The following is a 10,339-nucleotide window of genomic DNA, read 5'->3' as shown; positions in this document are numbered from 1 at the left end:
GCCTTCGCTGCAGCATTGACCCCGGCCTTGAGGAACAAACTGAAGGAGGCGGGGGGCACGTTCAAGTAGGTTTACTGTTGATGTTCTATCTGCTGAAATAATGCATACTGTCTTTAGCAAAGTCTCTGTTGATGTCTGAACCGTATCCAGATGTTTAAAGTGCTCCTCTGTTGACAGAGATGATGACGACATCAACGACGTGGCCTCCATGGCTGGAGTCAACCTCTCAGAAGAAAGCGCTAATATCTTAGCCACCAACTCTGGGCTGGTCGGTGCAGTGACGCATTCCTGTAAGGATGAAGCCTTCCTGTCCTGCGCCATGCTGCAAAGGAGGATGTTGGAGATCGGTGAGTCGCTGACCTGCAGACATGCATCTGCCTGTCAGCCTATTGCAGGCATTCTGACCATGCTTCTGCTTCAGGAAGGAAGCACGGAGTCACAGACCTGGGCGCAGATGTTGTGACCTTCATCTCCCACGCTACTCAGCAGCGACTTCAGAACCTGCTGGAAAAGGTTTCTTTGGTTGCTCAGCAGAAAAACATCAATATTAAGGTTTGTATGGAGGATTTGCTTTTCTCTACAGTCTGTCTGAACAACAAAGAGGAGCTCACAAGCTAGGTTCTTCTTAGAAAAGAAAGTCAGACTCCAGATCGTTGTAGATGCTTAACGGCTTCAATGTTTGTTTGTTTGCATGCTTTCTTTTTTCTTTCTGATTGAACTCATCCGGGTTTATTTCCAGGAGAGTGAGAACTACGAGCAGAGCAGCGACGTTCGTGCGCAGCTGAAGTTCTTTGAGCAGCTGGATCAGTTGGAGAAGCAGCGAAAAGAAGAGCAGGAGAGGGAGATCCTGCTGAAGGCGGCTAAGGTACGTCCTCCACAGATGCAGACATCTGTCTCTGAGTAGGTTGTGTTGAACATTTATAGGAGGAGCTGTGTTTTTTCAATCAATACATTTTTGGTAAAAACCAAAAGCGAAAATAAACGTTTCTTGCATTAATATAATACAATGAGTTCTTATTTGTATTATTAAAGTTGTTTCCATGTTGACGTTTCAGTCTCGAGCTCGGCAGGAGGATCCGGAGCAGCTGCGTCTGAAGCAAAAAGCAAAGGAGGTACGAGGCGACCCAGAGCACCTCTGCCGCCCCGTGTCCTTTACTGTTCCTCACTTTTATGTCCATGTTTGCTGTTCAGATGCAGCAGCAGGAGCTGGCTCAGATGAGGCAGAGGGAGGCCAACCTCACAGCTCTGGCAGCCATCGGCCCCAGGAAGAAGAGGAAGAACCTGGACTCCCCGTCCTCCTCTGCCTCAGCCGAGGTAACCCCAAAGACAATGAGTCTTTCTGCTTGGTTTGTTATGATGACAGTGATTCCAGGACACCTTAGATCTACTTAGATCTGTGGAAACATATCGGGTCATTCTGAACCGCTCGGTGACTCCATGGTGTTCCTGCAGATGGAAATCCCCTCGGGGAAAAAGGAGTTTATGATTTTTTATTATTGTTGTAAAGTGGAAGCTTTAGGGACAACAGCAGCTGAAGGACAAAGCAAATGCTCAGGGATGGAAGTTTTACTAATTTTATTCCTGAAGATTTCCAGGCTGGAGGCATTAGACTGGACAGCAGGAACAAGTTTTCTTTCAGGAACAAGCAGCACAAAACCAAATGAAGAAGTGTTAAACTGATGCTCCCTGTTGCAGGGTTTCATCCATCATGCACAGACTCCCCTCTGACTGCTGGACAGAAGCAGGGTTTGTTACTCATCAGCTCCAGTGAAAAACGTTAGCATTTTAACGCTGCAGGATGACAAAACCCATAAAGATGATCAGAGTGAGACTTTAAAGTGTTTCAGCTCACTTTTATTCAGAACATTTTAATTAGCGCGTAACTCTGTCCAGATTTTGTTTTCTGGGTTATTCCATCACCAGTACAGCAGAGCTGGAAACAAAACATGTCGTGCTTCTCAGGCTGTACTAACACTTTTTTGACTCCATTCAGCATGTGGTTAAAATCTGGCAAAATGGCGGCACCTTTACAGTTCTTCCTGGTCTTCTGTAGAAATAATTATCAAGTGAAAAAGGTGTGAGAAGAACCCCATGTGTCTGACATCAGCTGGTGAGCGCGCTCACTCTCCGCTTTGCTTCTCTTCCCGCAGGGATCCGGAACAGGCTCCTCCCTGATGGGCGGGGCTGGATCGTCGGGCTCCAGACCCACACGGCAGCGCATCACACGCGTCAATCTCAGGGACCTGCTCTTCTGTCTGGAAGACGAGAGGTTTACCAGTCGCTCCCATTTTCTCTACAAGGGCTTTCTGAAGTAGGCTTGACGTCAGAGGGAGGGGGGCGGAGACACCAGGAGGGAAAAGCATCGATTCGGTTCATTTAAAGATCCTTCAGGTACATCTGACCCAGCAGCCCCTCCTCAAATAATTCCTCTCAGAGTGACTAACCCCCCTTTACAGTTTGTTTTCAAAGAATTAATTGATTGTGATTCATTAGAGGGTTTTTCTGTGTTTGTGTGTGAACAAAAGTAGTTTAATTTCTGAACCTTTTAATGCACAAAAAAGTTTTAAAGCAATTTATTTTACTTGAGCCCCCAGTGATTCTATTTTTTATTGTTAAAAATAATTTCTGCAAACTGTGTAACCTACTGAGTTGCCTTCCTAACGTTGAAGCCATACAGCCGTCAGTGAGCAAAAAAAACCCAAACCTGCTGTAAGTCATCGAGCTCATCTCTACAACTTGATTTTGTCCTATTTATTGACAAAAAATGCAAACTTAAATTAATAACTAGTTATTTATTTATTGCCACTTCTTGTCGCTTTTATAAATTCGACTGTATTTTCCTGCATAATAAAGGTGTAAGCCTCAGAGCTTTTTAAAGTAGTTTTACATGTACAGCTTTCTAAACAAGATTTTTTGAATGTTTCTAAACTGTGTTGCTATATCTAACTTGCATCGATATGAAAATCTATTTTTGTAGTAGTTTCCCAGCATAAATATTTTTAATGATAACTGACAATGTCCTGCGATTATTTCTTTACCTGCTTCGGTGATTGTGCGCTTTAGGACAGCCCTTTACTGTCTGATTGAAGAGACTGGAATTTTCTGTACATTTTGTAAATGTTCCACCTGAAGTTTTACATGGTTTTGTAAAGAATTGAATTAAATAAAATACTGCATTAAGAAAATCACATTTTCTCAATTGAAAAAAATAAATGATAATTTTTTTCCATGAGCTTGTTTGTCTTTTGTCCACTAGAGGGTAGCATGGTGCCGTCTGGGGGGTGTGATCCATTTGCGAGAGGATTATGAGTGAAGCTTTGTGCACACACTCGCTGAACGCCTGTTATTCTGCCTGTTTACTGATAATTCCACCTAATCCGGCAGCATCTGTAAAGTTGCATGTCGAACACGCCGGCTGTCCCTCGGGTCTCCCCAGGCGTCTGTGGAGCACAGCTCCTCTCTGCACATCACTCAGCTCTGCAGCTACAGTGCAATCACGCACAGTCTGCACCCCCCCTCCGCCCCTTTTGTGGGGGGCTGTCTTGTTTCAGTCTGTCCCCATTATCAGGCCGCGCACGCTGCACTGGCAACAGCTGTCACATCAGTCGCTAACATTCTCTTTAACCCCTGGGCTGGATGATTAGTCCATTCTGCTTCTGATTGGAAGCAGATTTCATATCTGGACCAGTAAAAGAGGAAGAGTGTGTGGATCCATCACTGGAGAGGAGCCATGCTCCAATGGAAGTTCATCTGGGAGCCACTAGGGGGCAATATATCTATTTTTTTCCTGCTTCTATAGGATTTTTTTTTTTTTGCTATTGCTTCTTTCGTACTCATAAAGCTCTGATTAGATTAGATTTTCCTTTGATCACCACACAGATCATCTACTGTTTTATGGAACAAAAGTCTTTGCAATAATTTATAAACTGCAGAGGGAAACTTTGGGAGAACTTGCTCAGCTCCTGTTCTCTTGTCTGGGTCTTGTGCTGGTGGCGGTACAGGTAAGGCCTCGCCCTCCCATGTCTCAGCCCAATCCAATATTTTTCCTGGTAATCCCCCTTCCACCCCTCCAACCCTGCTGCTCTTTCCGAGTTAAGCCCGCATAAGCTCCCACTTGAGCGCCGAAGGCAGAGCATCAACGGCATGGCGCGGTTGCTTAGCGACGCTCAGCCTCAGCACCTGAGGGTGCTGGGTAAACACCCCGAGCCTGCCAGAGGGAAGAGGGAGGTGACTTCACTGTTTCCTTCCATGACATTTATTAAAGCGGGCTGTTATTAATTTCTTACACTCCGTGTCGTTTCTGCTTCCCACCCCCGAGGGGAGATTTCTCAGTGAATCTCAAACAACTTAGCATGTGGGTGTTTTGGTGCGTGCACATGCGCTCATGAGCGCACGAGCTGGAGTAATTATCTGCACTTTAAATTGGGACTTTTTGTGAGGTTTGAAAATGGGGTTGTGTTGATGTGACTGCATGCTCTATTTCACAATTTTCCCCATTTTTTTGTCTGAAGAAATCCTTTTTTTGTACTGAAGTAAAATAATTTTTGGAAATATTCTTATTTAGTGTTACTTTGTAACCCAGTGAATTAAAAAATCCATTTGCGATTGTATTCACGCTGTGAGACAAAGTCAACAAATCAGTTTTATCCTTTTAAACACTTCCTTGGATAATGTTGATGAAGCTTTGTGCTTATGAATAAAACTCCTGGAAGGGGCACAGGACTGTTATTGGGGTGAGCTGATGTGGCACCGTGCGATTCAGTCATTGCACTTTATCATCCATTTAGATGCATAACCCCGGCAGCCCATAAACGCTTTTGTTCTGAAATGAAAGCATGATTTCCAGCCACTCAGGAGGAATCAAACTCCTGAAATAAAACATGCAGCAACAGTTCATTAGTTCCTCGTTTCCTCTCAACCCCATTTCCTCGGAGTCTCTGCCCTTTCCTACCTGGGTTAATGCTGACTTTAGAACTCTTTTGTTACGGGTTTGACCCGGTCAGTCTGCTTGGGCCCCCAGATACTATAATAAGGATGGTGTTTGTGACTGCTGCTGAAATGGGTCTGTAAGCACGGCTGAACCTGTGAAGTATTGACGTCGGGGTTAATAGCCTGTTGGCCTCTTAATGGAGCTGAATTGGGGCGGGCAGCGGGCGGTGTCGGCCCACAGGAGGAGAACATCTCCTCCAACAAAGTCATACGTGAAGCCAGACAGGAGCCACAACTTGTGCGCTCATAAACTACACAGCATGTGCACTTAACAGGACAATTAGACAGTTGGGTGAAGCCAGAGCCCACTTTTAGGTCAAAGTGATCATCAAAGCAGAAAGCAACAGCATATTTTCATGATAAATGGACATTAAATTAGCCACAAAGCACAAAATTATATTCTCTGCAGGTGCATACATGGTTATTGGCGTTGAATCTGGATTGTTTTTGCTGAACTTAAACCATCATTTAATGGGAGTAAAAAAAGCAAGATTAATGCAAACATTGAAAGAGCAAAGTGAGCCGCAGCTTGAGGCAGGAATGTTCCACATGGTATCACAAGAACAGTCTGGAACTGTGTGACTCATTTTGTTTTATCAAACATCAGCATAAAAATACAGTGGGTGGGAATTGGGCAGTTTTTCTTTTTCTTTTTGGAGTATAAGTCAGTTTGGTTGAGGGTGTGACTTATACTTAGGTGAGACTTATATAGGATTTTAAAAAACGCTCTTGTGTTTGTTGTTTTCCCACTAACAACCACTAGAGGGCTCTGTGGGTGTGTATACCAGCATTTGCTACTGACAGCAAAACAGAGGAAGAAGTCCCACCCTTGTGTTTAAAAGTGACACAGACAATGAAGAATATAATGGATTTAGAGATTAGATGTGTTTATGAAATCAATTAGTTGATCTGAGTCAAACTAAGCTTAATAGATCAATTAATCCATAAAAGTAGAGATCGATCTAATGCATAAAGCTAAACCCCGCTAGCTCGATACTAATATAAAATAGGATTTTCCATAGGATGGCTAATGCTAACCCTCAGTAGACCTAAACATACTTTGCTGACTAAACAAACATCTTTAAACTAAAGGAAATATTTTTTAAAGAAACCATTTGTGGTCTTAAACAGTTTTTTTGCTCATACTTTCTTCTTCTTCTATCTAGAATAAGTTGTAATATTATAGCGTGATCGCCATCTAGTGACCAAACTGAACCGCCATCCAAGCGAAGCAGAACAATTGTTGGAGCTTCTCTGTTTGAGAATTGCACTGTAGTATTGACAATCTCATTATAATTTCAGTAATAAATGTTACAGTACGTGAACTGTATGAAATTAATAGGAATATCTTAAAAATGTATGTATAGATTATTGATGTATTTCTAAAAAAATATGTTTCAATGTGTGAACCGTGTAGACTCAAAATTAAAATGGATGGATCTGAACTGAAAGGATAGAAAGAATTGCAAAAAAAAAAAAAAAAAATCGCAGTGGATCAATAAAGACTCTAGTGAATCAAGTTGACTGGACATTTTTGGCAATACCCAGCCTTATTAATGATTTAAAGTCAAATAAAGAGTTAAGTTAACATCAGAATGTTCTTGAGGTTATTTTCTGTAAAATTCTTCATTTGTTGTGTTAATATCCGTTAATATGATTTGCCATTTAAGATTAAAAGTAATTTTCCATTTTTTTGTTTAACAAATTTCTTGCAAAAGTGAGACTTTAATACTCCAGTGTGGCATATATGATTGTTTTCTTTTTTATTAAACCTTTTGTCATCTGCGACTTATATTCAGAATCGTTTTGTAGTCCAAAAATCTGTTTTTTAACCAAAACAAAACAATCGGTGTCGTTTTCTAGGACATAGTTTCTGTAAAGCAGCAGCAGTTCATTAAAAAAGTCCCCTCTGAGTTGTGGGCGGGACTGTTGGTGCAGATCAACCCCTATTCTCCTTCCCGAGACTTTCTATTTACAAGCTGTCCTGCTAGCTTACTCATAACCTCAACCTAACATTACCAGTGCAACAAAAATGCAGAGCAATGTTGGAGTAATCCAGCCACATGGTTCAAAGCCAGAAAAACAAAGACTTACATACCGCACATTGTCTACTGGTGGATGCATCAGAATGAAGCAAAGCTTGTGCCGGGCCCGGTCAGTGTATATTTTACTTCACAAATACAATCTTTGTCAAAGGGGCATTTTTACGTCTGCTCCTCATTCACAACGATTGAAATACTCCGAAATGCCATTTGTAGTGTATTTTCTTCATACATGTCTTCCATCTTTGGAAGAATGCCAAAAGAACACGTCAAAAAAACCCCAAAACACAGTTTTAATCAGAGTGGGTCTTTAAAGATATGATAACACGTTTTCTCATTAGGAACAAATAATGGAGATAAATGAAAGGAATCAGGAAGTCCAAACAAATCACACAAACACTACAAAAAGTCTGCATATCATAAAAGTCCATGTGACAGCAAAGTAATCCATCAAACGTTTGACATTTATGATGAATGTTAGTATTAAACAAAGATGACACGTGAAACTGGAGGGACAGGTGTTGGTGTAAACCTGATTGTTTTACTGAAGGTCACCAGAAAAACACCTTCCTAACGTTTGGAAGTGTAGCCGGCGTCCTGCAGAAGACATTGTGCTGTAATAAACAGATGCACATCCGTGGCTGCAGGATGCAGCTGGAGTCACGCAAAGAAAATAGTCTCTTTAGATCAACTCAAAATGTGCAGCACAACTTTCTGTTCCTGGAAAAGTTTGCTGCATATGACGGAAGGCCCTTGGTGTGATTCAACATTTTTGTTGGTTATTTTCTGAATGTTTCTAAAAAGTAAAAGTTATTCATTTTGGTAGCTGTTTGTTGATTTTCTCATTTAGTGAAAAATGCTCCTAATGAGTTTGAAATATTCAAATTCTTCATAATGTGTCATGATTAAAAAGCAATAGTTGAGCATATTTTGTAACAGGGTCCTGGATCAGACTGAAATACTGCCCTCTTTAAAAAGTGTTGGACTATTAGTTAACCTGCACAGAAAATACCAGCGAGCCTTCATAAATAAGGCGTGACTTTGGAGTCTCGTTTGTCTCAGTGTGGTTTGTGTCTGTCCGGCTGAGTGGTGTCTTACTCCTCAAAAGTTCTCTTTCATCAGGATTTCAACTGAATATTTTATGCCACGTTGAAGTTAAGTTTTTAAAGTAAATTTAGAGATCTTCTCCAACCAGGTGAGAATATCATAAAACCTGTGGTGTGGTGCTGATCTTTCTGAGAATTCTGCTTCACAAAACTAAATTGAATGACAGAAATCAATGCTTCTATGTTTTGCTGCCGGAGAAACCTGGAGTGGAAGGTGTACTTTTTCTTATCTAAAGTACATTTGTTTGAAAAGACATCATTAGAAAACTTTTAGGATATGGAACATTTTTGCAGTTTTTCAATAGTGTTGATCATGATGTCTAACTACCTGAAAACATAATGCTTTAATTAATGAATTGGAGTTTTCACCAATTTTTTTTTTTTTTTAAAGAATTTTGACTTTATTCTTGGGATTCTGCCAATTTTTAAAAATCTGAATTCGGATTTGTTTTAATTAATGAGCTAAAAACCAGTATTCTGGGAAAATAAGTCAGAATCATGAGATTAAGGTTCACATTTTTAAGAAAAGAAAAGAAAATTTGATTTTTTTTTTTTATCCCTGTCACACAAGTAGGTTTATGCTCATATACCTTCAATTTCTGTAACATTGTTGTTCACTTTATACTGTCAGAGGTCGTCACAGCGAATCAGCTTCCACTTATCTGCAGATTTTTGGGTTTTGGGAGAATATTTTACTCTGCATGACCTTCCTCACGTAACCCTGTATTTTTTCCAGGCTGGGGACTGGCACAGGGAGAACCCAGACTCGGACCCCGCTTTGGCATGTAGGGTAGTACTGCATGCAGCCAACTAAGCCATCCACTCGCTACTTAATTTTCTGTAACACTATTTGATATTTGATGGATTTTGCTTAAAAAGTCTACAGAGGTTACAGAGGGCTGCAAGATCATCTTCAAAGTGTCAACGTTTTAGTTAATGTTAATTCCATTCCATGTTTAAATTTAGTTTTAGTTAATTTATGTTGCATGTACACTACTGTTTAAAAACCTGAGCCTCTGTATTTATACATTAACTTTTATGAGATGGATTTTAAACTCCTGATAAATCAATTTTAGTGGAAACCAACATTAGCATTTGAAAAGAACAGTTCAAAGAGCTTATTTTATAATATATTGCAGTCCTTGTTTACATTCATGACAGACAATTTTTTTTTTTTTAGAAAAAGAAAAAATATTAGTAAACAAATTCCCAGTCTAAAATCAATGTACACTCTTCCAGTTACTTGTTACTACCAGTAACATGTTAATGCTAATCCTATTTTTTGTGATATTTTTTCTACAGTGAAAGTCATTCAAGTTATTAACCGGCTAATCAGTTGACTCAATAAAGTTTGTGGTCGAATGTTTCTCGTTTGATTGACAGATTGATGCAAGCCCATTCTAAGATGGTAGAGGTATAGACTTCCAACAAGCTCACTCCTGATTGGGAAGAACGGTTGTCATAGAAATATTGACTCAGACCGACTTGGATCTATTGCTACTTCCTGACGTTATCTGGTTTTTCATATGGCAGCGTCAGTATTGTGAAAAAAATGGAGACTAAATTGACTTCATTTGGTTTGGAGTCAGAAGTAAGTCTATGGGTGATGTCACTTACTCCTGCTGCCATTGACTATAAAAATGCATAAATTGGATTTCCAATGAAAAATTTGACGAATGGAAACATGACAGTTTTTTAAAAATCTAGCATTTATTTAAAAAACGTTTTTTGTGGTTGGAGGAGGTGGTTTTTGAAGCACATTGAAACTGACACATTAGCCACAAGAGATCCCGCAGCATCACACAGCTCATCAAAAGTTGAGCGTGTCATGTGGAATTGTTGGATCCACAGCTCCTCTGTAAAATCATCAACCACGATTTCCCAAAGTTCCTTCATCCGTAGCCACTCCATGGCCCGAAGAAGACACCATTGTCTCCTCTGATAGATGATGACTGCTAATGCCGTGGCAGAAATTTGAATGTATCTGCTGTAAATCTAAGTATTTTTCTCATCCATCACTTGGTTTTTGAATGACTTTTCATGCAGATATTATTCTAATGGGTTCTATTTTGGCTGATGTTATTTCCATGTATTTTTAATGCAATCAAGCACAAAAGCTGATAGAAATTCATGTTAGCCACATTTAATACCTTCAGCAAAGACGCACATCGCTGCATTGTCCGTACACATTTTAACCGCTTC

General features: G+C 40.3%; 1 protein-coding gene across 1 annotated transcript in view; it reads left to right on the top strand.

Annotated features, from left to right (window-relative positions):
- The window catches only part of taf4a (TAF4A RNA polymerase II, TATA box binding protein (TBP)-associated factor), an 11,192-nt gene extending 7,960 nt beyond the window's left edge, over positions 1-3,232 (top strand). The window contains exons 10-15 of the mRNA XM_024269840.2: positions 178-347; positions 422-552; positions 740-865; positions 1,056-1,112; positions 1,192-1,314; positions 2,151-3,232. Coding sequence (XP_024125608.1) covers positions 178-347; positions 422-552; positions 740-865; positions 1,056-1,112; positions 1,192-1,314; positions 2,151-2,315 — 772 coding nt within the window. The 3' untranslated portion in view covers positions 2,316-3,232. The remainder of the gene's footprint in view (positions 1-177; positions 348-421; positions 553-739; positions 866-1,055; positions 1,113-1,191; positions 1,315-2,150) is intronic.
- The last annotated feature ends 7,107 nt before the right edge of the window (positions 3,233-10,339 follow it).

The sequence above is a fragment of the Oryzias melastigma genome, linkage group LG5 (assembly GCF_002922805.2).
Source record: "Oryzias melastigma strain HK-1 linkage group LG5, ASM292280v2, whole genome shotgun sequence".
In the NCBI taxonomy this organism is placed as follows: Eukaryota; Metazoa; Chordata; class Actinopteri; order Beloniformes; family Adrianichthyidae; genus Oryzias; species Oryzias melastigma.
Note: the sequence above shows the minus strand (reverse complement) of the source record. Positions and strands in the feature narration are given on the sequence as shown.